The sequence below is a fragment of the Tamandua tetradactyla genome, chromosome 5 (genome assembly GCF_023851605.1).
Source record: "Tamandua tetradactyla isolate mTamTet1 chromosome 5, mTamTet1.pri, whole genome shotgun sequence".
Taxonomy (NCBI): Eukaryota; Metazoa; Chordata; class Mammalia; order Pilosa; family Myrmecophagidae; genus Tamandua; species Tamandua tetradactyla.
The window spans coordinates 14,956,067-14,981,684 of record NC_135331.1 but is presented as its reverse complement, the minus strand read 5'-3'; the positions used below and the strand labels follow the sequence as shown (position 1 = coordinate 14,981,684).

The 25,618-nt window shown below is 48.6% G+C and overlaps 1 protein-coding gene across 3 annotated transcripts in view; it reads left to right on the top strand.

Annotated features, from left to right (window-relative positions):
* Window positions 1–25,618, top strand: part of TBX5 (T-box transcription factor 5) — a 47,196-nt gene that overhangs the window by 5,866 nt on the left and 15,712 nt on the right. For all 3 annotated transcript variants that reach the window (XM_077159926.1, XM_077159924.1, XM_077159925.1), the window contains exons 3-7: window positions 519–613; window positions 2,825–2,944; window positions 3,688–3,835; window positions 7,211–7,363; window positions 14,255–14,346. In XM_077159926.1, the coding sequence (XP_077016041.1) occupies window positions 519–613; window positions 2,825–2,944; window positions 3,688–3,835; window positions 7,211–7,363; window positions 14,255–14,346 (608 nt within the window). The remainder of the gene's footprint in view (window positions 1–518; window positions 614–2,824; window positions 2,945–3,687; window positions 3,836–7,210; window positions 7,364–14,254; window positions 14,347–25,618) is intronic.

Below are 25,618 nucleotides of genomic sequence, written 5' to 3'. Positions count from 1 at the left end.
AACACTCACATAGACAGTATTTGCGCATCTCTATGTTTTATGTTTGGGCACATAGGTGTCTATATAAGAGTATCTTTGAGCGGGCTTTTCTAGATTGAAAATTTTCTCCCCTGCCCCTCCCCTTAGCTTCTCTGCTAAAGCAGATTGGAATTGCCCTCTTTTCTTTTCCCTCCGCCCCATCCTCCCTGTGGACATTTCGGAGCTCCCTGGAAAGGCTGGGTATTATTCCCTAGTGTTGTGTTGGTGGCGTTAGAAGGAGAGGGCACTCCTGGGGGTAGCGGTTATTGCACACCCACTCTGGGCTTAGAACCTTGGGGTTCCTGGGTAGAGACTGCCGGTTGCTCCAGAGCCGGGTCAGCCTTGCAGCTGGCTGGGGCAGTTTGCTGCCTTCACATCCCCAGGACTCCAGAGTGAAAGAGAGGTGTCTCTGGTTTTCCAGGGAGTTTGGGGCTCCGGAGGGAAGGCCCATTGCCGCCCCAATGGCTTGTCTGGGTCTGACCTTTCTCTCCTTCCTGCAGGGCATGGAAGGGATCAAGGTGTTTCTCCACGAAAGAGAGCTGTGGCTGAAATTCCATGAAGTGGGCACGGAAATGATCATAACCAAGGCTGGAAGGTGAGGCAGTCACTTCCGGGAAGGGGCACAGGGAAACTAGGACAGAGGAAGCAGAAGAAAAGGTGGATGGGGAGAGAAGAGAGAAGGGAGAGGGGAGAGAAGAGAGGGAACAGAGAGAAGAGAAGATAAAGACAGTCAAAGACAGAGATCATTTGGCTCAACCCAGTCCTTTTCAAAGAGGCATAGGGAGAATTCCTCCACTGATCTCGAGCAGGAGCTATGGGAAGTACCCTGAAGTGTGCAACTCCAGAAACTAGGCATTTGTTCTACCTCGTATATAGGAAGAATAAAGAGCTCAGGAGGCTGTGCTATCTGGATGGATTAATAATGGGAGAAAGAGAGAAGAGGGAAGAGAGAAATAGGGAAAACAGAGGCACGGAGAAGACACGGAGCTGAGCATGGCTTTGGTTTTCATTGGGTCTCGGACTTGATTCCTCGCCCCCACCCCCACTTCCCACCCTCGGTGACCTTGGAGTGGTTCCAGGGTCCCACCCGATTGCCAAACTCTGAATCGTTGAATGTATTCGCTACCTCTTCCATTGTTTATAAAAAGCAGGCGAAGCCTTTGAAACTGAACCGGGGCTCGGCCGGGCTCTATATACAGACACCGATAAACACGGCAGCTTCGCCAAGACACTCGCCCCCGAGTTCCTCTTAAAAGCTCCAAGAGTCTTAGCTAGAAATGCTAAACCGATGGGGGAGGGGGCGGGAGAGCCGCGCCGCTTTGTGTCCTAGCGTGCGAGTGCGCGCGCTGGGGACACTCTTGCCCACATCGGCACCGGTCCTGGTTTGGCCCTCGGCGACCCCAAGGACAGAAAGCCCTGCGCGCGCCCAGAGCAGGCGTGCGAGCAGACCCAGGCCGGTAGGCTCCAGGCGCCGGGCGTGTGAAGGGCGAAGGTGGAGCCGCCTTGTCAGACGCCCCTCGTTCTCCAGCCGAAGGCTCGGGCAATAAACAGGCAACAGTGACATTTATTATTATTTGAAATTAAACAATGTCTGCTCCCCCACTCCGCCCAAGGCCCGAGTGAACTAGGACGCGCGTTCTGTTTACACCAACGAACTGGGGCCTTCCATTCCGCCGAGGAAGGAGAGACCCGGAGGATGCCTCCCCTTTCCCCCACCAGCCTAAGCCGAGAGGATCCGACTATAAAAGGCCAAGCCGTTCCTCCCGGGCCTCCGCCTCCAGGCGCGCCCCGGCAGATAAACACCGCGAGGCTCCCGCTCCGTGGCTGGAAAGGAGAGGCCTCCACTCACCCCTTCCCGCCAGCCCCGAGCGAGCCTAGACCCAGCAATCTGTCCTGTCGCCCCGGTCTGGCCTCCGGAATCCTTGCTTCCCGGGGCGCCGTCCTCCGGAGGCGGGATAGGAATTCGCAGCGCGCCGGGGCGCGGAGAGGCAGCCGCGCACAGCCACGTCCCGCGCCTCCGGCTTTCAACCACCAGATCCTAGTTCAGGCTCCGGCTCTGTCTGAAATCAAATCCGGATGGGTTCTGGATTTCTTTGCTGAGGGCCGAGGAATTTCGCCTCTCCAAGGGAGAGTGCCAGGCGCCTGGAGAAGTCGTGGCAGCTTTTAGGAGTGAACTCCAGTCGGAGGCTTGTGTCAGAGGTCAGCCACGGAGCTAGACTGGGAACCACGGCTTCCCTCCACCTCTGGGGAGCTGGGACGGAAGCCAAGACACGCGGCGTGTGCGCCCCCACGCGCGGGAAACCACGTGTATCCCCAGGGCGCATACACCTTGGTGTCCACGTGACACCACAGCGCTGCACGAGGGGTGGAAGCACCTGGCAGGAGAGAGGAGGAGGCCAGCTTTGTGCCTGATGAACCTCCTCCCACCCCCACCCCCATCCCCATCCCCCCCAAAAAACTAGATGCGTGGTTCCGCAAAGAGCATTTAGCAAGAGTTAAAATGGGGGTCCCTTTCAGGCCTTTTCCAAAGCTAGTTCTCTGAAAGAGCACAGCTCCTGGTTTCTATATTCCTCCCAGATACAAACAGCCCCCAGTCTGTCTCTCCTCCTTTCTCATCCCGTCGCCTTCCTACTGGCCTTAACTTCTAGGAAACCCGAGATGGATTTTGGAGAGAGCGGAGCGGGGCCGGTTTTCTCTTCCGTGTATCTCAAGACATTGCTTCTTCCGTTAAAATTTGTTGCCATGCTCTTCAAAATATTGGCATTATCACCACTTTTCGGCCTCTCTCCCCCTTTCCCTCCCCTAGACGGATGTTTCCCAGTTACAAAGTGAAGGTAACTGGCCTTAATCCCAAAACGAAGTACATTCTTCTCATGGATATCGTGCCTGCAGATGACCACCGATACAAGTTCGCAGATAACAAGTGGTAGGTCTGGGGGTGACAGCGGGGAGGGCAGGGAGCAAAGTGGGAATTAAACTCCCCCTTCCTATCCACCCGATATACCTATTTTAAAGCTCGTACTGGGTGCTAGAGGCTTTTGTGCTTATTCCATTGCATTCTCCTGACATTTCTGAAGTGAAAAAAGAGCAGTCATTATCCCCATTTTATAGATGAGAAAATGGAGGCTCAGAGAAAGTGAGGTGCCTACAAGTATTGCTATACTCACGCCTTCTGGAATTTTTTAAAAAGGGGGTTATTGTTACCAAGCGCTGGAGGTATTTCTGGGGGCATAAACCATTTACAGTTATTTTTTATGAGTTACCTGCTTTGAACATGCCTTTTTATGAAATTGCCAAATCGGCCAGTGGTATTTCAGTTAAACAGGAGAAAAAAAGGAGAGGCCCATTTCTCCGTTATATTGCACCACCACTGCCAAGAGTGCAGAAGGCTTGGAGGGAAAGCCCCCTTTGAAAGCCCTTAAGGAGTTTTCCAAGACTTTTTGCCCATCCAGGCTTCCAGAACGCAACGATTGTTCCTGGGCAGTGAGCAGCGGCGGTGCCCTGCGGCGTCAGTGGCGCTAGGGGAAGAAGAGCCAGGCTGCTGGCCGCCTGGACACGGACTCCAGGCGGGGGCAGGCCCATGCCCAAGCGAGATCCCAGGGTCAGTCTGTTTCTGGATCATTCCTGGTCCATGCTCAGAAGCCCGCGGGGTGTTTCTCCTTGGTCTAGGTCTGTGACCGGTAAAGCAGAGCCTGCCATGCCCGGCCGCCTCTATGTACACCCAGACTCCCCGGCCACTGGGGCGCATTGGATGCGGCAACTCGTCTCCTTCCAGAAACTTAAGCTCACCAACAATCACCTGGACCCTTTTGGGCATGTAAGTGCCGCTAGCAGCCTGCCCCTGAGGTTTGGGATTCTTGCCTTCTCTCTCTTGCCTCTCTCTCTCTCCCTTGTCACCGGCCTTCTCTCTCTTTTTTTGTGCTCCCTGCATGCGCCCTTCTGTTTCCTTGCTTCCATTTCTCTCTCCTTGGTCTTTATCTCTTTCTTCATCTGGCCTTCCTTTCTCCTCCTGTTTTCATCTCTTCTCTCTTTCCTTTTCTCTTATTTCTCCCGCCTTTCTCATTCAGCTTCCTCTTCCTTTTCCTTTTCTCGCCCTGCGTCTTCTGTGTCTCCATCTCTCTTCTACTCTGACAACGACCGTTTTCCCATCCTCAGTGACTCTGGGTCTCTCCTCCCCTGGTGGCTGGACCTAGCGTGCTTGTTTCTCCTGACCGTGTCCTCACCCTGCACGTGACTCGTGGCTTGACTGTGGAAGTCTACTCCAGGCCTGGGCGCTGGGACCTGCGAACCCCACCTGTGCTTTAGTTCCATCTGTAATGGGAGTGGGGGTGGGTGGGGAAGGGCTGTATTCCAGAACTGCAGAAAACGTGGACCCTCTAGGCCAAGGGGTGTCCAGCACGGAGGCTGACCACAATGGATGTCACATACCTTGCCTATCTCCAGCTGAGAGGGACACTGTAGGTCACATTCCCCCTGTTTTACAGGTGGAGAAACCAGCCCATGAAAGAACTTCCATGCAGGGCCCTTTTTAGCTTGAAGCCCTTGGACAAATCTGTTTTGTCCAGCTTCCAGCCTCCCCTCTCCTCATACCTGGAACAGGGCCCTCAAATCAAATTTTGGATCTGTTTTACTTTTGAAAAGTGCCCCCAAATTTCTTCCTTGAAAAAATTCTAGGACTGTGTCTTAGAATTCAGAGTCTAGACGCTTAGTTTGACGATTCCGCAATACAAGTATGGTCACACGTCTTCTGCCACTTGATCCCCAGGGCAGCTTAGAGAGTGGGACAGAAACATGCAGCTTTTGCAAATGGGGGTCGCCGGGAGGGGAGGTGACTTACACGAGGTCATACAGATAGGCAGCGGACGCAGTTATGCTAGGTCTCTCTGATTCCCAATGTGGTTTCACAACCTGCCAGGCTGTCTCAGCATAGAGAAGTGACACATGTTCCCCAGACTGGAGACAGGGTGGGGGAGGGGGCTGGGTGACAACGAATTTGAGAAGGAGAGAGGATGGTTTGTGAAGGTCCAAATGAGAAGTCTGCTGAGGCTGCTGAAGCACGGAACCCGGCCTGGGGGCGGAAGAGGTCTGGATGTCCCCACTGTTCCCCTCAATGCCACTCTCTGCTCTGAAGTTGATAGCGATATGTAATGTGCTGGCCGCAGCTTAGCTGGAGAAGAGAGGAAAAAGGCCCACTCTGTTTCTGTGCTACTGCAAAGGCACAAAAAATACTGGGCTTTCTGTTTAAACCAAGTCACCTTGCTTGCAGCGTTCTTCTGGCTGGGGTAGCCCAGCACAGAAACACCTTAGGGCTTGCCTGGGCATTGGCTGTCCCCAAGCGCAGTGTGCCTGCCCGTGTTGAATGTAGACCTTAGGTTTAAGGGTCCTTTTTGGAAAGGTCCCCCTTGCATTTCTCTTCTGGCAGGAGGCTGAGAGCTTTGGTGTGGGAAGTGGAACTGTCCTCCAGCTCCCTTTCGACTCTGAGCTTTATCCACCCCCACTCCTCTGGGTATGCGTTTGGGGTGGTGCTGGGATGGACATGTCCAGGAGAGGACAGCTCTGCAACCAAGCCCCACCTTCCCGCGAATTTCAGGCCTAACCGAGAACCGGGTAGGGGGAGAGGCAGCTCTGAGCAGCTCCTGATCCCCGCCCCACCCCCAGCTGCCACGCATTCTCTCCCCAAACTCCGGACTTTGAATCCAGAGCCGGTCTAATGAAATTAGGAGCCATTAGATCACCTTCGCGCTGTCCCTGGCCGTCAAAGCAATTTGGCTAAGCTGGGACGATGGCCGCGCCCGCGGGGGGCCCCGCTGAGCCTCTCTGTCGCCGCGCTGCCCAGGCCGGCGTCGCTATCGGCCAGGGAGGCGGCCGGGCCACAGCGGCCGGAGATTAGAGCCGCGCGGCCGGGGTCCGGGAGGCCCCTCCCAGGGTCCGGCTGCGGCCCCCTCCCCCTCCCTGTCCCCCCAGCGGGTCTCAAGAATTGGCCCAAGAATCCGCCCAAGAATCCTGCTCCAGGGTCATCAATGCACAGAATCAAAGACACTGAGACAGCCTCCGCTGCTCGGTTTTGGGGTCCTGGAGAAAAGCGGGCCAGATTTCCAGGCCATTAAGCGCCCATTAGCCCATTAGGTGGGGAGGTTTCAGAGCGTCTGAATGAATATTAGCGTTAACAGCCTCCTGGGGCTGTCAAAGCCTGGGCGACATTTGAAGGACAAATTCGGTTTTATTATAAAGACATGCCTCTCCCGTAACTAGCACCGGCTCCAGCAAGGACGTGGGGGACCTGGAGAACCTGCTGCGCCCACTGCTGCAGCAGTCAAGCCTCCACTTCTCCCTGGAGCACCTCTCACACGGGAGGACAGGAAGGAAGGAGAAAGAGACTATTCCCCAAAGAGCAGATGCGGCAGTTCTGTCTGGGGCCAAAGCTGGGAGATCATTCTAGATCTGTGGATCTTGAAACGTTGTTGATCAAGCTGGAGAAGGGATGATTGCATGGCATGCAGCCCCTTCTCCTTTGATGGGTGCAGTGGGGGTTGTTCCCTTCCAACCTCTCATCATCCTTAGAGGGTGAGTGAGTTTGCTGAGCCCCTCCCCCTTTATCCCGCCAGCACCCCCCTCCCCCATTGATCCGCTTTGCACATTCTCCAAAAGCCCAAGGTTTGGGGTCTATTCACCCACCCCAAACCTGAGGGAAAGGTTGTGCAGCCAGCTTGTGGGTTTTAGCCCAGCTCTGCAAACTCTTGAAGACTGGATCTCTTCTCTTGCAACCCTCAGAGTTTACTTGTGTGTTTATTTATTTGTTTGTGTCTTCCTCCCTTTCATTCTGAAATCCCTGCCCAGGCTTCACCCGTCGCTCACTCAAGACTCCTTCAGCTCCCGTCGGGGGCGGGAAGTGCCGAATGCAGGGAATTAATTTATTAAGCAAACTTTATGAAGCATCCTGATTTACTGCTGTGTGTGCTTTTGGGTAGATTCCTGGAATATTACTCTGGCAATTTCGGTTGGAAATGATCATTTTTGAAATGTCTCCTTCTAATGAAACAAACTGGTCCCTTTTCAAAACAGAAGGAAAAAAGTCAGATTATTTCTGAGAGCCTATAACGAGGCAGGTTGTGAGGGTGGGGAGTGGGATTTCATCTGGAAACAAATGCAGTTTTGATTCTCCTACAATCTCATTTTCTTTTATGTTATTTAGATTATTCTAAATTCCATGCACAAATACCAGCCCAGATTACACATCGTGAAAGCTGATGAAAATAATGGATTTGGCTCGAAAAATACTGCATTCTGCACCCACGTCTTTCCTGAGACGGCGTTTATCGCGGTGACTTCCTACCAGAACCATAAGGTAAACTCAGCACCCGGGGAGCGTCCAGTCCTGGGCTGCCTGCTCGTTTACAGGAATCTGCAGGGATTTCTGGCTGAAGCTTTATGCTGTAACGGCAGCTTCATTCCCGCTGTACCAAGCTTTACCCCAAGACGTTGGGGCTGGGAGGGACAGGGGTGTAGCCAAAGGATTGTAGCTGTTTGTACTATATTAATGGGTGTAACATAACTGTCATACACACACACACCAACCCACACCCACCAGTTAGAAAGGAACTTGCCATATCTAGACATCCACACACCCAAACACAAGGAGAAGGCATGCCACTGCGTTCAGGAAGTGATCAGAGAGTATAAAGGTCACTTTGTGACTCCATGCCCTTGGCTGGGCCTTCGTGGGGCCACCCTTTCCAGTTGGGACACAGTCTTCTCCTCTTCTCCACTTCCTACCTTTCGGATGGCATTTCAACTCTTATTGGAGCAGGTAGATAAGCTGCCGGGAACCTTGGGCTTAGGCTGTCCTGATGCTTCCTTAATTGTGTCAGCTATCGGTACCCCAGACCGTGTGCTAAAGCAGTCTGCATTGTTAAAACAAAACAAAACAAAACCGAACAGCCTGCGCCACCGGCAGCCTGGGATTTTGCACTGGGACTTAAATAAGACCCTATAATCCACAGCTAGTTGAGGGCGGCCGGAACTGTGTAATAGGGGAGGGGGAAGGGAAGATGGAGGTGGGGGAGCATAGATGCATCGATGGGGAGAAGACGATGGGTACAGCTGAGTGTAGAGGTGGAACGGTGACAGACTGCAAATGTCAGACCATGCTGCTTAAAGTCTGGATCCCAGTGTGGGCTTGATGATGACTCTGGGGTAGGGACGTCCATGACTGCAGGTAGGGAGAGCTTCTCCTTGTAGGGAGAGCTTCTCCTTGTAGGGAGAGCTTCTCCTTTTCTGCAGGAGAAAGGGCTTGCCTTGCCTTGTCTCTGTTCATTTCTGACCTTCAGAAACTTGAGCGCATGTGGATTCATTTTATTGGGGGTGGGAGGGTACGCATTTAATGATTCCTAGGTCTTGTTATGAAACAATCTAAATCTGGAAAGGCAAGAAATAGGGGCTGGGAGGGGCTGCCGCCACTGTGAGTTTAGAGACTATTAGGAGTATTAAGCAGTGATTGGGGGTTGGACGGCTGTGGGAGGGGAGAGGAGGGGGCCCATATGGGGTCAGTGAGGGCAGGTCACGTGGGCTATTTACGGAGATGGATGTGGGGATGGTGGTGCCCTTCCCCCACTGCTGGATATCCCACCTGCAAGGAAAGGGTGGGGGGAACTGGGTGCCCTCTGGAGTCAGGCAGGAGAGGCCAGAAAAGGGCGAGAGGCAGGCTCAGCACCCCAAAGCTGCTTGTCACCCCGCCAGAGTCATTCCAGTGCAGCCTGCACAGCAGATAACGTCCCCATTGTGATGGAGACTATTGCAAAATGCTATGGGTAATCTCCAAATTCGTGTTGTCAGGGACCAAACCAAGCGGGTGACAGATGGTCCTGTCCAGGCCACACGCCCTGTCTGGGGTCCCAGGTCTTGAGACAGCTTCTCTTCAGAAGCACCCCTCCTCCCCCCAGAACACAATTGCTTGCTGAAGGGGAAGGAGCATTTTTCTGAGTTCCTCTCACTTGTTGAACCAGCGAGAGCAAAAAAGCTTAGGTCGAATGTCCTTGTTGCAAAACTATTTCAGGACAATTTGAGTCTGGCTGCTAGAAACCTGTTTCCCCTGTGGCTGCTGTAAACCTATATTTAACTTTGTGGTGATGGTCACAGGAAAAAAAAAAAGGAAAAATAGCAATAAGGAAGCTCACCCCCCCTCATTTATATATATATGTATATATATATATGCTTAGAGGCTCCCAGACCTGACAGAGTGTCCAAAAATATGTCAGATCTTTTTTTTTTCCCCAAGAAAGCCCAGGTTTATACAGGAAGGACAGGGAGGGGTGGAAATATGAAAGTGACTTGCCAAAGAGATGTGTGGGGTGGGTGCCCAGGTCCTTTGGAGTCAGTCCCTGAGTTCTGTGTTCTCTTGGTTTTAGGGTCCAGCCAGGTGTGAGTAAATTTGGGGGAGTACAGCACTTAGCTCTCTCTTTGTTCATAGCTTTACTTAGGTATAAAGGACACCCAAGAAACTATACATATTCGAAGTGCACAATTTGAAAAGTTTGACGTGTGTATGTACCTGTGAAACCATCGCCACAATTACGTGGAGAGCATAGTCGGTCTCCCCAGCCCTCTATTTAAAAACGTTCTTACCCAATCAACACCTTTAGTGATCTATGCGTGTAAAGGTGTGCTTGCCCCGTGTGGTGTGTGCTTGTGAGTTTTGAGCACAGTCTAGGGGACTGCGTGTCTAAATGCTCATGGGTCTAAAATTGTGTCTCCAAATGTACATTTGGGTATTTGTTGAGCACATAAAGGGTTGCACACAGGAATTCCTTTTTTTTTTTTGTATGCTGTATGGGGGGGTCACATTTCATTCTTTTTCCGTGTGTCTATCCCGTTATTGCAGCACCAATTGTTGAATTATTTTAGGGGGATGGGGTGGGGAGTGCATGGATCAGGAATCAAACCCGGGTCCCCTGCATGGCAGTAGAGAATTCTACTGCAGAACTACCCTTGTATCCACCATAGGAATTCTTTTTAAAGTTTTTTTCTTGGTTGAGCCAGTGTCCCCAGCTAGCTGGACAGAAAGGTATTTTCAGCCAGCCTGACAGATTCTTTGGAATCCAGATGGGGCAGAGACATGGAAGACAACTTTCTGTCATCTTCTCCTCTTATGGGGTTTACCCCACTTCTTTTCTTTTTTTTGCATGGGCAGCCACTGGGAATGGAACCCAGGTCTCCAGCACAGCAGGCAAGAACTCTGCCACGGAGCCCCCGTGGCCCGCCCTACCCCATTTCTTATTTGTGGAGTACCAAAAAGACCCTGTTTCTTTGTCAGGAGCAAGTCTAGAGTAGTGCCTGCTTGCAGTAAGGTAAAGGCCCCTGCAGACCCTCCCCTCGTGGATATCTGATGTGCGATACAAACCAGCAGACCAGGCTATGTGGTTTGTGGAATCAGGATTATTATTTTATTGCTCCACCTGGTCCGGGTGCAGAGACTGATGACTTCATGGGGAGAAGCCAGCCGAGCTCTTAGCCGGCGCTTAGCGTTCAGAGAATGGAGCTCTGGCAGACTGCCTGGGTTTGCATCCATTTGACTTTGGGCAAATTACTTATCTCAGTTTGCCTATCTGTAAAATGGGGATGATGATAGAAGCCCTCTTACAGGGTCATTGAGAGGATTAAATGAGATCATCTGTGTCGAATGCACAGTGCAGCGCCTGGCAAGAGAAGCCCAGGGGCTTTTAGTGATGATTTTATCAATCGACTGCATAACTGATCAATTTATTGATCATTAAAAACGCAGCTGTCTGAAGACTCTTTGCCTATCGAATGAACTCCCTGACTATTTGAGACTCTGGAAAGCTGCAATTAAAAAAAAAAGTTCTTATTACTGTGGTTGAAAAATCACTACACACACCAGTCTTTGTGGTTTAGTTAGTCTGTTCCCTGATCAACTCATCAATTCAAGCAGCCCTGTTTGCCTAGCCTTATGCTCTGGACAAATGAGAGGGAAAGACGAGCAAAGCAGATGATGCAATGATCTTGCCAGGACGATTTGGGGAAAACACCAGCCAGCTGTTTTTGGTTGAAAGGGCTCAGTGCCTGAGGCTTATCTTTCTCGTTCTCTTTGGGGTACGTTTCTGGGGTACAGGTACCAGGTGAAGGCAGGTATGTGGCAGAGTTCGTTCCTTCCCCTGCAGTCATACTCCGTATACTGCAGATCTCCTAGTGGCGCGATGTATTTCCTCAGCCCAGCTGTGATCCCAAGCTGGATTTGGGAGTTATTTCCCCAGATGGCTGACAGCTTGAAAAAGATATTTAAAAACCTGAATCTTCCCCAGTGACGTTCACTCGGTGAAACATGTTTCTGTAAGGTTTTCACTGCAGTTGTCAGCAGCTCCCATTGCAATCTCTAGAAATATTTAGGTGTTAAAAAAAGGTCGCATGGGCATTCCGTTTCCTTGCTCTTGCAACAATGGTTGTGAATGCAGCCATGTCTACCCCTCAATATTAACTTACTTTGCCATTAAAAGGCATTTTCCTCCTGCTTAAATCATTGCGTAGGGAGCCTATATTTATGAGGTATGAGTTTTCTGGTTGGGACCAGGAAATGAAGCCTTAATAGAGAGAAATAATTAAGATTTTTGGCCTTCGTGAGATTTTTTTTTCAATAGCAGAATTCTCAACAATTATTCTCATTAATTTTTACAACCTCTGTTTCACCGGTTGGAGCTGGTATTTATATTTCCCCCCTCCCCCCAACCTCCAACCCTCCCCCCGGATATCCGGTTTTATGCTGATTGGCAGGGGAGATGGAGTACATTTGTGTGGTGAATAGACATTAGTTCCAGTGGAGCCCTTTTACAGAACTTGGACACTCAGGAGTATCAGTTCACAGACTCATGAGTGATCACACAGCACATTAGGGAGGGAGTTCCTAATAGCAGGTGAATTGGCATTTTCAAAAGAAGAAATTTTCACCTGCAGATGAGCTCGTATATTAACATTTCTCAAGGGTAATTGTTACGGCCGATAGATGCATAGGTTTGGCCTATATAATAAGACATATCCAAGATCAATGTACCTAAGTGTATATCTAGCAAATCATGCTTATCATTTACAATCATATTTTTGTAACCAAGGGTGAATAAGCTCAAGAATTAGGGAGGTAATAGGAAACCTGTCTGAGGTTCAAGGAATAGCTTTGAGCAAGAAGTTTTGCTGAGAAAACACCAATTAAAACCCACGCCTTTCTTTTTCTCAGGGCAATATTTTGTCATGAGCCCTTGGTGGGACAAGTCCTAATGCTTTCCTGATGGTGCATCCTCATTGCTCTCCCCATTTCCAGGGACGGCCTTCCGTGGCTTCGGGGGAGGCCAGATGTCCTTCCATCCACCTTAAATGATCTAACTTTTACTAAACTTTTTGAAACTCCTTTAAAAAATGATTTATGGTCAACTGGGTTGCATATTATCATGACAAACCTTGAGTGGGGATGGCCGTTTCCGTGAGATGATGGGTTTTTAGACTTGTAAAAAGAGAATTGGATTCAGGGACACACATTTTCAAGACTGTTTTCCCAAAGGATTTTAAAGACTTTTCTACCCATTCTGAAGCACCAAGGCAGAATAAAAAACCTGTAAGAATGGATAGAGTAAATATATACATACATATACTTGTATATATATACACACACATGCATCTTAAAAATGGTAGTTATACATGTGTTTTTATTGTGCATGAACACACATAAACATATATATACATATATATAAGTTTGTGTTCATTGTAGAGTTTTGGAATTAGAAGAAAACCTAATAGGTCATTTCTTCCAGAAAATAGAACATACCAATGCCTCCTCACAAACGAACAAATTACAGTGCCATTCATTAACTCTCCCTATAAAGAGTGTCTCAGAGTCTAGAGCTGTACTCCTGGGGGCACCCGAGATGATTTTGGCAGGTGGGGTGCTTGAATAGGATGGAAACACATAGAGAAAGCTGTTCTCTTTTCAATTATCTTTCCAGTCTTCCATCCGGGGCAGAGTCTGCGTTTGGTACTCATTTGTATTAAACGTCTCCTGAAAAGTTTCTAATCTCCCTTTGCAACAAAGAGGAGGCAGTTCTTGGATTTCTCCAGGTACCAGTAGAGAGAATTTGATAACACGGTTTTCTTTTTCATTGAATAGCAAATATTTTTAGTATCATAAATAGAGAAGCATTATCATATTTTTGCGTGGGATATATTTGATGCAAATAAAAGTATTCAGCAAATCAGCGTACCTGTGATATATGGATATGACAACGATTGTAAAGACGCACTTTAGCCTGAAGTTTTGAGTAATGCTCTTCTGGTGCTTAGGAAGTGATCCAACAGACAAAAATTCAATTTACACCTAACTTTTAGGAAATACTTCTAGCGAGCACATGAATTTTACGGCCCACGTATGATGTACAGATTCCATATGGATGCATTCTGTCACCTGGCTGTGCTACTGTGTGTGCACACTAATATAAAATGTGTTGATGGCTTTACATTAAAGTTCCGGGCCTCGAACCAAGATGTCTAACAAGACCCTATTCTATTACCGTGCTTTATTCTCTGCAACCCAGATCTCCCAAGGAGAAGCCTCTCTCTTCCTTGCCTAGGAACTTGAAGTTTGGAGCTGTGCAATAACTATCGTATGTTTTGTAATTATATAAGTCGGTGTTTATTTTGTTAGGCACCATTTTTCCAACCGAGCTAGCAAACTCTGTCTGCAAAACTATGAGATGAGCTATGAGGCATGGGAGGACTTTTGAAAGCAATAGTAAAGACGTGTTCTCTCCAGAAACACGCGAGTGGCCCTCCCCTTCCAATTGGAGATTGCTGCACTGCCTGATCTGGAACAAGTATGCCAACACGTACAACTTTCCAAAGTGGACGGGGATCACGTGTCGAGGCCTCGATTGTGTTTGAAAGACGACATGCCAAGATTTTTTTTTTTTTAAAAAACAACAAAACATGGCTGGAATGGTACAGGGTGCATGAATCCAATTAATGGGCAAACCAAATCCAGGTTTTTTTCCCCCTTTAAAAGCAGTCTGATCTAGGACATTTTTCAAAACCTCCACGCAAATGAAATGGTGGGCCCCGTTGACGTGACTGGCTTAATTTACTTCTTTCGGTTGCCAGAGGCTGCGTTTCCATGTTTCCCTTGACGTGATCATTAGCTCATGGCACTTAAGTGAAAACTAGCGCTCGCTCTCTTTCCTTCCTTCAGATCACCCAATTAAAGATTGAGAATAATCCCTTTGCCAAAGGATTCCGGGGCAGTGATGATATGGAGCTACACAGAATGTCAAGAATGCAGAGGTAAGAAAGTGGAGTCCCCGGCTCCCTCTCCACGTGTCCGACCTACCCCTTTCAGCCAGGGGCCCAGGTGGCCCCGCAGAGATCTAGGACTTTCCGCCCCCAGCCTTCCCGCCCGTAGAGAGCCAGGCCCTGCTATCCACCGAGAAAGGGGAGGCAGGATTCTCTTCCAAGCCCACTTCCTGATAATCCTCACCTGTGTTTTGCCCTATGGGGGAAACCTCAAGCGAGAATCTTCTTGGAATGAGAAGGCATGAGGGAGTTTGGCATCCCCCATCTGTCTCTGGAACAAAAGCTCCCACTCTCTCCTCTTTCTTTGCTTTCTCTCATCTGCCTTCCGCCGAGTCCTCTCTCTCTTCCCATCCGTCACAGCCGATGAATAATTTTATTTTGGCAACAGCTCTTGGTAAACGAAAGGGAAGCTAATGCCTTGATTTCCTGGGGGTGGAATACAGACACATTTGACACCATGTGGTGTCCAGGGCACTGGGGGATTGGAAGCTGGTGCTAAAAATTGCTTGGTATTTTTACATATCCTGTGGTCACAGTCGCTGATATGATGAATAGAAGGGGCTGTAGCTAATGTACAGAGTGGGAATTTGGTTTGATTTGAGAGGACTGGATAAGCATTGCCAATTTTGTCTAACATATTCTCTACCTCTTGATATGCTTCCAAAATAACTTACCATATGGTGAGGGAATTAGGAATCCATTTTGATCCCTTTGACCAGGAAGGCTCCCCCCCTCCCCTTTTGGGTTTAACGTTTCAAAATAGAGACTATTTAGGATGTTTTCCTTTATTCTTTCTGTAAGGCAGATGGACCAACACTCATTCAAAGACAGACAAGAGTCCTAAGAAAGAGAAAGAGAGAAAGGCAGCGGCTCTATGGCTTTAATAAAGGATTTAGAAACACATGAAAATTGTTTTTAAATAGCAGGCTTACCAGGTCTCGTTTGGCGTGCTTTTAAAAAACAAATGTGATATTATCTTGAGGTGTGCACACGTACACCCACTCAGGTGCATCCCTGTGTTCCTAATTGGTGTTCAAATTGGTTCCCTTCACGGTTGTGGGTTAGTGTCGTGCTTTTGTGGCTAAAACAACCGAACTTCTAAAATTATTATTTTTAAAAGTCTTTGGCTTTAAGGTCACTGGCCTCTGCATTTTGAAATCGGCATTTGATTTAATCAGTGGAAGAGCTGACAGCAAAGCTCACATCTCAGCTGAGAGGGGTCAAATGATTTGTGGCCCCTGGCTCGGGTGCCAGGCTTTTAGTCCTACAGTGTTCAAAATGCCATTCCATCCCGATGGCTGTTATCACGAAGTCAGCGTAGCCACTGCTGGGCAGAGTCATGGCTAGTCCTGCGGGAGAAGGCTCAGTCTCTCCAGGTGGAGGCTGGAGGGCACCCACTCCTATTAAGCCTGCCACCCAAGGGTTTATGCATCCCCATTTCTTTTTTAAGAAACAAGACAGTTTTATTGAGATATAATTCATGACCCTAAAATTCACCCATTTGAAGTATACAATCCAATGGTTTTTAGTATGTTCACAGATGGGAGCAACCATCTCCATCCTCAATTTTAGAATATCTTTATCACCTTAAAAGGAAACTCTGTATGCTTTAGCTATTACTACTCTGTCTTCCCTTCTGCCCTGTCCTAAGAAACCACGAATCTACTTTTGGCCTCTATAGATGTCTGTATTCTGAACTTCCATGTGAATGGGATTGTATATTGTGTGGTCTTTTGTGAGGGGCTCCTTTCACGTAGTCTGATATAAGTTTCACCTGTGTTCTAGCGTGGATCAGTGCTTTATTTAATTTTATGGCCCATCTCCCCTTCTTCCCTCTCCTCCTTCCTATAAGGTCAAGAGCAGGTGGGAATAATGGATTTAATGGGTTGCAAATCACTTTAAATCAAACCTGTCAGTCACCATGTCCTGTTGATTCTACCTCCTTGGTAGATCCCATCTCCGGCTGGGCTGCTGATTTCAGCCTGCGCCAGGTGAGGATGGCACCTTATTTAAGGCCTCAAGTCCAGTCTTGTTCTCCTCCAAGTACGTTCTTCAGGCAGCAGCCAAAGAGAGCTTTGCAAAACACAAATTGGATGAGGATGCACCTCACCCTGCAGCGCTTGGGTGCCTCCCGTTACCCCCTGTCCAGGGCGCAGAGTCCTTGGCGTGGCTGACGATGCCCTCTCCTGTGGCCCTTCTCCTCACGGTGTCCCTTGTCATCTGTCCATCATTGATGGGTGGGCTTCTCCTGGCCACGGACAGGGTGTCTTCACTCCCAGCCCCCCTCACTGCTATCCTGCATCAGGCCAGGGCCTCACACTTTGGAGTGTGATGGGACAGGTGGTAGACATCAGAGGAGGGAAGGCTGGGAAAGTGCAGTGTTTGACAACTCCTACCTCAGGGGACCCGAGTCCACGTGGTCCCGAATAACAGTGCTGCCTGGATATCCATGCTTAAGCTCATGAATCCTCAGTATCCTTATCTATAGAATGGGCATAAAAGTAGCCTCCACTTTCTAGGATCCTCCTAAGAATTTTAGGAGAAATTGCCTGTAGAATGTTTGGATCCTAGTGCACGCTCAATGAAATTTTACCTCATTTGGGGGAAAACTCCCTGCTACTCCCAGTTGTGCTCTTGTTCAGAACTTATCCTGGGGTATGGGCCTGACCCCAGGTTGCAGCACACAGAGACAGGTGGGGAATGTGGCTCTCAGGAGACTGCTATGATATAGCCAGGCTGGGATGGCAGATTCTTTGGTAATCTTGGCCTGCACACACCCGGTGACAACTAGCCCAGGGGAAAAGGCAAGGGGGATGAAATTTCCTCTAGTTCAACAGTTAGAAGAAGGGGAGAGAGGTGGGATTTTGGAGGGCTGAGCGTTAACTCACAGCCCACTTAAATGACATATGGATTAGTTTGCCCAAGTTTGGGCACCTGCTCCACTAATTCTCTTCACCCAGCTCTCCAGGTTTGGAGAAGGTGGATGATACTTGAATTGTTTTCCAATACTCATTTTTGGCTTCTAGTTTCAAAAGCAGCAACTGTTTATGGTATAACCAGGAGAGCAATAGATAAGCCCTCTATTGCTTATAAAATAAAATAAAATAAAATAAAATGATTTTAAAACCCTGCCTCTAGCAGACTGATTAAAGTATGTGCTAAGGTTACCTAGAAGCGTTAATCTGTGGCTTTAAATAATCTTATCCCCTAAACCAATGTTTCCTGAATTGCAATGCTCCTACACTGGTGACAAATGGAATTGGTTTTATAGACACATGGTCACATCAGACCTGGGATTTCATAGATGTGACTGCTTAGTATAAACTAGGTTGGAATGGAGGGAGGGAGAAAGGAAGGAAGGAAGGGAGATTTAAGGGAAAATATAACAAAATATCAGAGCTGGTATAAAGATTTGTGAATATCATCAATGTGAAGATATTCCAGAGACAGAAGTTGAGAAATTCACATGAAAGCTCATTCTAATAAGAATGGTTTGGGAGCTTCACAGCTGTCTGACAGTTTTTCAAGGGACGTTGCCTTCTTTGAACTTTGCTTCAATTTTGAAGATGTATTCAAACAAGCTCTGAACTTTCTAGGAGTCAAAGGGCTTGGGGCTGGGGGAGTAGACCTCACAGAAAGAATGGGATTTGAGAGAGTTGGGAAAAAGGATTTTCTGGGTTGGAACGGGGAAGGAGTGGAAAGTTCTGGAAGTCCAGGGGTCCAGAATAGGGGTCAGATTTTGAAGGCCTGCAGACCAGCTGGAGTGGTGCTCTGACAGGGGATCACCGATGTGTAGAGCTGGTTCTGCATGGAATTCTAGAGGTTGAAGGGGCCACAGGGGGCAGCATCCGGTTCAAGTGTCTCATTTTGCAGAAGGGGAAACTGAGGCCCAAAGGTTCATTTATTATTTATCTGTTTTTCATTTTCTGATCTGTTGATTTGTTTATTCAACTAACACATTGGTCAAATGCTTGCTCTATGCTGGGCATATTGACGAGTAAACACAGAGGAGCAGAACTACCAGTGGAAAAGCAGGTTCTGGAATTTGGGTCCGGGCTGCTGCCCCAAGTAACTCGGAGGCTCTCCTCCCTCACTGAGCCTCTGTTTCCTCATTTGTAAAAAGGGGGATAATTATAGAATTTACTTCCTGCCTTGTTGCATGGATGAAATGAGGTAACCTCTGTGTCTGACTACTACTGAGGCATAATGAATTACTCCAAAACAGTCCGGCTGGGAGGCCCTGGGCTCCAAACTACCCCATCCGCTCTCTATGTGTGACTCAAAATCCAGGCCGGCCAAAAGCGGGGCTTCGGGGCGCCCCAGCTCCAGAGAACACTTCCCCCTAATGCATCAGCGGCCCACTGAGGAGACGAGGGAGTCCAGGAAGACTTTATCCTTCTGTGAAGATTTCCGAGGCCATCAGAATCCCCTAGGTTTGCGTCGGTGGCAGTCTGCTAGCTCTCAGTAACTCTCTAGAAGTACTGCTCATGGAGAAAAGACCAGGCATCGCTCGCTGTCACTCTGTAGGAGGTGAAGCAAGAAGCACTTTTATTTACAATTTTGTGGGCCAGGGATTTGGGAAGGGCTCAGCTGGGCAGTTCTTGCGTGGGGTCCCAGATGTTGGCTGGGGCCGCAGGTCTCTGAAGGCACCAGGCTGGACGTCCAGGATGGCTCACTCACGTGGTGGGCAGTGGATGCTGCTGCCTTTGGGCTGGAGCCTCACCTGACCTGTCCAGTGAAGTGGGCTCAGGGTAGTCCAGCTTACCTTGGCGGAAGCTGCATGGCCTTTCCTCATGCAGCCTTGGAAGGTGTGCCTTCCGCTTTCTATTGGTTAATCGTGACGTACTAAGGTCAGTTCAGGTTCAAGGAGAACAGATAAGGATGCCACCTCTACATAGATGGATGTCAGAGAATTTGTGGATATATTTGAAAACTGCATGTATGTATGAAAGCCATAGCACGGTGTCTGACCCAGAGTGACACCTGATCACCGTTAGGTGTTGAGGTGTAACCTGTTGCCTTCATGAAGCTGGAAGCCAGGTTGACCTGTCTGGGGTCACGCAAGCTAGTTGAGGTACAGAGAGCTGGCTGCAAGCTTGGTTTCTTCAGGATGGAGAGAATCGCCTTTCCGCCCCACCAGCGTGCTGCTTGTTTCCTTGTAACTATAAACAAACCTCAGAATACCCGCAAACAGCAGCAAAATGCTCCGCCTTGGTTATTCTCTCCCTCACACAGGGCGGGAGTGAGCAATGCCTGGTCTTTTCTCCACGAGCAGAAGGGATGGCGCGTTCCTGGGGGCAGGCGGATCACACTCAGAGAACTGTCACGGCCTCCGGCTTTTTCCTGGAAGGACTGAGTTTGCCTCTAAGTTCTCTGCCCTTTAGTCAGCTGCTGATGGACTGGGGTGAAGCGGTCTCTGGAGCTGGGGTACCCTGAGGCCCCAACGGGTCTGGCCTGGAACTTCAGCCCACCCAACGAGAGAGTGGATGGGATGGTTTGGGGCCCAGGGCTTCCCAGCTGGACCAAGGCCCCAGTCTCTGGACGTGTCTGGACACCCGCTTTGGGAACTGGACGTCCTCACTCCCCTCTGTGGGTGCCGGAAATCGCCATCTCCACTTGTTCCGCCAGGTCAGGGATTCTGAATCCGAGCCCAAGACCCCGTTTGAAAAATCCCATTAAAGCAGGGGACTCTCACCTCTGGAAAAAAGGCACAATATATAAATCGAAAATATTTCCAACAATTTTGAGGGATTCATGGAATCCAGGACCCCTAAGGAGGTTATAATCCTTCAATTTGAGCCTTTCCTCTTTCCATATTCCTTCCTTCCTAATTTTAAATTACTTTTCAGCTCGTAACTTCAAGTGATCGTTTTTCAGACTGAAGGTTTAGCACTCTTGGATTCTTAGGCTTGTGGTTAAAGGTAATTGGAAGTCCCAAATTAATGAGAAGCAATTTCGAAGGCCACTTTCCGGAGATGGCGTTAATTCCTCACTTATTGCTGAAATTTGGGCTACCCAGGTGGTTTCTTCCATAGGTGCATGCATTTACCTAAAACAAGCGCGGGGTTGTATTTGGGAAACAGCCAGCATTAAGCGATGTGGTGAATCTGAGGTTTGTCCGAAGGGCTCCGTCTTTTTCGTCTTGGGTCGTGGTTGTGTCCAGGGTAAGGATCCTCAGAACCTTCTCCCCTTCCCACATGTCCGCCACCCTGCCTCCCCGACACCCACGCTCATGCCTCGGCATACCCATTTTCCAAGCCACCCACTCACCCAAGTTGGAGCAGCGTCTCGTGAACTTTTGGTAGTCTGCACAGTTCCTTGGGGGAGCTTGTTAAAAGAGCAGATTTCTGGATCTCTCTTTCGGTGGCTCTAGAGAGGGGTCAGAAACTGCCCTTGAATAAGCTCCTTCATGAAACTCTAACGGGGGTGTCCCCTGGTCACCCCTGGCTCCAGAGGGGGAGCAAGCACACACATGTCAATGCCTGACTTTATTTCCTGGACGTAGAGCCCAAATTCTGGGATGTTTGTATAAAAAAGACCCCTTTCTCTCCTTAGTGCCCACTCTGGCTGAACATTAGAATAACCTGGTGTACTCTCCCAATATTTTATTATGAAAATCTTAAGACACACAGAAAACTTGGAAGAACTGTAGAACGAAGGCTCACATCTTCATCCCCTAGGTTCTATAATTAACATTTTGTTATCTATTTGCTCTATCATATATCTGTCCATCCCTTTATCCATTCATCCATCTGTCTATCTTATTTTTTTGGATGCATTTCACAATCAGTTGCCCTCAAGTACATTTCACCCCTAAACCATTCAGCATGTGCATAGTTAACCAGAATTCGATTTTTGTTCATGATACCTTTTTCAACCTGGTAAAATTAACATACAGCAGAATGTGCACATCTTAAAAGTTGCACCTTTCACTTTAAAAATTTACTTGGTTAACCTATTTATACATAACGTTCACCATTTTAACTTTTTTTTTTCGCATGGGCAGGCACCAGGGATTGAACCCGGGTCTCCGGCATGGCAGGTGATAAGTCTGCCTGCCGAGTCACCATATCTCACCCTAAACATTTCTAAGTGTACAATTCAGTGCCCTTGCTCACACTCATGATGTGCTGCCACCACCACCATCTATTACCAAAACCTTTTCTTCACCCCAAACAGAAACTCTGTCCCCATTTAACAGTAACTCCCCATTTGCCCACCACCAGCCCCTGGTAATCTCTAATCTACTTTGTGTCTCTACGGATTGGCTTATTCCTGCTCTTTCATACAAGTGGGGCCGTACGGTATTTATCCTTTTGTGTCTGGCTTATTTCACTCAGTGGGGTGTTTTCAAGGTTCACCCATGTTGTAGCCCGGACAGATCTTCATTCCTTTTTATAGCAGATGATATCCCATTATCTGGTTATATCATATTAGGTTTATCAATTCTTCTGTTGACTGACAGTTGGGTTTTTTTTCACCTTTTGGCAATTGTGAATAATGCTGCTGTCAGTTTTTGCACAAAGGCACGTACCTGTGAAATCCAAACCCCTGTCAAAATATAGAACATACCCATCACCCCAGAAAGTTCCCTTACATCTCTTCCCGGTTAATCTCTGCCTCTACTTCCCCACCAGAGGCCATCCATGTTAAGATTTTTTTTTCTTACCGAGGAAGCTTACACCTCCCTCCCTGGCCCTGAGCATTCACCACTTGTGATACTTTGCTGTGTGACTTTGGGGCCCCTTCTTAAACCACTGGATACTATAATATTGGGATATCATACTCGGGCTCTGAAGGCAGGCTGTGGGGACGCCCCCAAGGTCAGTACCCAGCCACGAGCTTGGTTGCTGCAGTGCTAGCTAGGTGCTTCCTTTCTCTGAGCCTCAGTCTCCCGTCTGTAAAATGGGTTGATAAGAGTAATCATGCCATGGGGGCTGTGACATGATACAACGCATGGAAAGAATTAGCATCTATTTGGGGCACACTGTTCCATAGAGACAGCTGCTTATAAATCACACATTATGGTAGCTTAGGTCAGAGGTTCTTATCCTGCAAAGGCTTCAAATGGTCTGAACTCCCACAATATCAAAAGCTACATGGATTAGCTTTTTTGGGTTATAGAATTACATAAATGGAATCATATAGTGTGACTTCTTTTGTGGAAGGTTTCTTTCTTACTGTTCTGAGCCTCAGAACCATGGTTTCAGGTCCTTTGGGGGGAGGTGGGCTCAGGCATGAATATCTTTTATTTTTTTATTTATTATTTATTTTATTAATTCTATAGCCATTTATTACCATGCTTCGAGAGCTCTTCCTTTGGGAACAATGGTGGCCCATGTGTTGCACTTGAATATCTTTTAATGTTCCCCGGTAATTCCAGGGTGCAGCCAAGTTTGAGAACCACTCCCCTTGAGATGCTTCTCCCGTCTCTGCACATCGCCACCCTAAATCTTCTCTCTCAATCCTCCCATCCCAATAGTTAATAACGTCCCATTAAAATTTTATTTTCCTAGAGACCCATTCCCTGGTGGGGCTTTTTTTCTGGGGTGGCAGGGAGAGGTTGTTGCAGACTATAATATTAGCAAACAGAATATTTGGCATTTCTTCCGAAGTGTTTGCATTTGGGCAACTTTGGCAAGGTCATCATTTGAAATGAAGGTCACCAGGCGGTACTTGACCTATTTCCACATGACCAAGAACCCCCACGTGATTCCCACCGAACAAAGAAGGCCTTGACACAGTCCTGTTGAGCCGTAGGAGGCAGTTTGAGGATGGTCGTTTGACCCAGGCCCCCCCTCCTGCTTCCAGAAGGACGAAGCCCCAGCCTCGGAATGTTCCTTCTAGCCCCCCCCCTTCACTCCAGAACCAAGAAAAAAATTAATTATGAAAACCAAGACACCAAAACTGGTGAAGAATGCTAGTTTTACTAGACTGAACTGAATCATCCAATTCACTACTAGACACCTGGTGACCCTACTGGATGTACAGTTTCTACGAACCCATCAGAAGTTTGGCGTGAACTGATTTTGTTGTCAGTAGCAGCGCCACACATCCAGCTTTTACTTGGGGGGCTCGCAGCCACCCTGTGAGGTGGGCCTTGGCATTTTCATTCTGCAAATGGGGGGAGCTGAGGCCAAGGGACATTTCATGAGTTGTCCGCACAGCTGGTCCAGAGTCCCCCACTCCCCTGCCTCTGCGATGTCGGTCCTTACTTTTCTTGGATCATGGACCTCCTTTGAGTAACCAAGGCAAGTCTAGACCCCTCCATATACAAACTGACAAGCTGTAAACATTTGATATGGTGGGAGTTCAGACCATGTGAAGCCTTTGCAGGATAAGAACCTCTGACCTAAGTTACCATAATGTGTGATTTATAAGCAGCTGTCTCTATGGAACAGTGTGCCCCAAATAGATGCTAATTCTTTCCATGCGTTGTATCATGTCACAGCCCCCATGGCATGATTACTCTTATCAACCCATTTTACAGACGGGAGACTGAGGCTCAGAGAAAGGAAGCACCTAGCTAGCACTGCAGCAACCAAGCTCGTGGCTGGGTACTGACCTTGGGGGGCGTCCCCACAGCCTGCCTTCAGAGCCTGAGTGTGATATCCCAATATTACAGTATCCAGTGGTTTAACAAGGGGCCCCAAAGTCACACAGCAAAGTATCACAATGGTGAATGCTCAGGGCCAGGGAGGGAGGTGTAAGCTTCCTCGGTGCCCCTCACATCATACAGACCTGGTTGGCCCACGGTGGGAAATTTACATAGCCTCTTTGTCCCCTTGTGTTCTCACCAACGAGATGGAACGAACGGATGGACGGCATTCACCAGCTTGCTGGTGTGGTGTGAACTGAACAGTAAAATGATTGTAAAGCCCTTTGTAGACCCGAAGGAGTGTGTGATTATTTATTATTTGCACCGGGCCAAATCCCACCCGGGGCGTGCCCTCCCCAGCCCCTGCTGTGCCCACGCCCGTTAGATCAGAATAACTTCCCCAGGCGTATTAGAAAGTTAATAAATCGGGAAAGCTCTCGAGGGATCGTGGGGGCCCTTTTAAAGTTTTAATCACAGATTAAAGTGCTAGTGAGAGGAGGGATTTGCTCCACCAGGACAGGGTTTTACAGGCAAGGCCCTAACCTTGCCCCCAACGTGCTGCTTTCGTTGTTTCAAAAAGGCGGCCAGAAATTGGCTAAGCATCGTCAGGGGAAAACAAGCCCAAAAGTCCCCACACACCTGCACCCCTGCCACCTGCTCCCGTGAAAAGGCCAATTCAGTCGGCTGAGGTTGAAAGGGCTCTCAGGGGCGCTCGTTAGCTGGCAGCAGGCTGAGGGTGCAGTTTGCCCGTGGATTTCAACATTCCCCTGTAACGTTTTACAACCCAGACCCGGCGACAATGGCATCATTCATTGCACTCGGTCACATGGAACAGAATGTGAACCAGGGCCCGAGCCCGGGGGAAGCTGGGCTGCCGCTCAGACCCACAGTGAGCAGAGGTACCAGAGACCCCCGGCTGTGTCTGGTGACCCCCCTTCTGAACTGAGCATGTCCACGGGGTGCCGGTGCAGGTGGGTGATTGGGTAGAGAGCAGCGGGATTTGACAATTGGTAAATTAAAGGTTCTGCCAGCAGCAGGACTTGCTAGCCTGAGAAATGTCTAAATTTGTGGTCGTTGGGATATTTTATTTTCAAAAGGCTGGTTGTGTTGCCCAAGCACTTGTCATGAAGGGTGCAGACACCTTGTCCCCTATTATCGAGTAGTCAAATGTAAGTTAGTTGGCAAGAGCTTTGGAACAGGGTCTACCTGCGCATGCTCAGATTTACCACTTCTTGGCTGTGTGATCTGGGGTATGTTGCTTAGCCTCTCTGAGCCACAATTTCCTCTTCTGTAAAGTAAGTTTGATCATACTGATGAAATGGGGGCTCTTCCAGGATCGCATGAGGGAAATACTAGGAGGCAATTCGGGCAGTTCCTGGAATATTAGGGGACATATAAAGAAGAATATGGGTGATGATGATGATGGTGGTGGTGGTGATGATGAAGCAGTAGCCCTCTGCTGTGGCTGCTTTTCCCAGACACATAAGGACTGTTCAACTTTCATTTTAATTCTTTTGTGCCCTTGTTTCCTCACTGATGCTCTTAAAGTTGTGGAGAAAACTCTTACCTTCTTATCCCACAGACCTTTGAGATCTCGGCTGTATTGATCACTGCCTTCCATCCATGTCCCAGTAAAAATCAGCCTCCTGTTGTTTCTTTGCACGG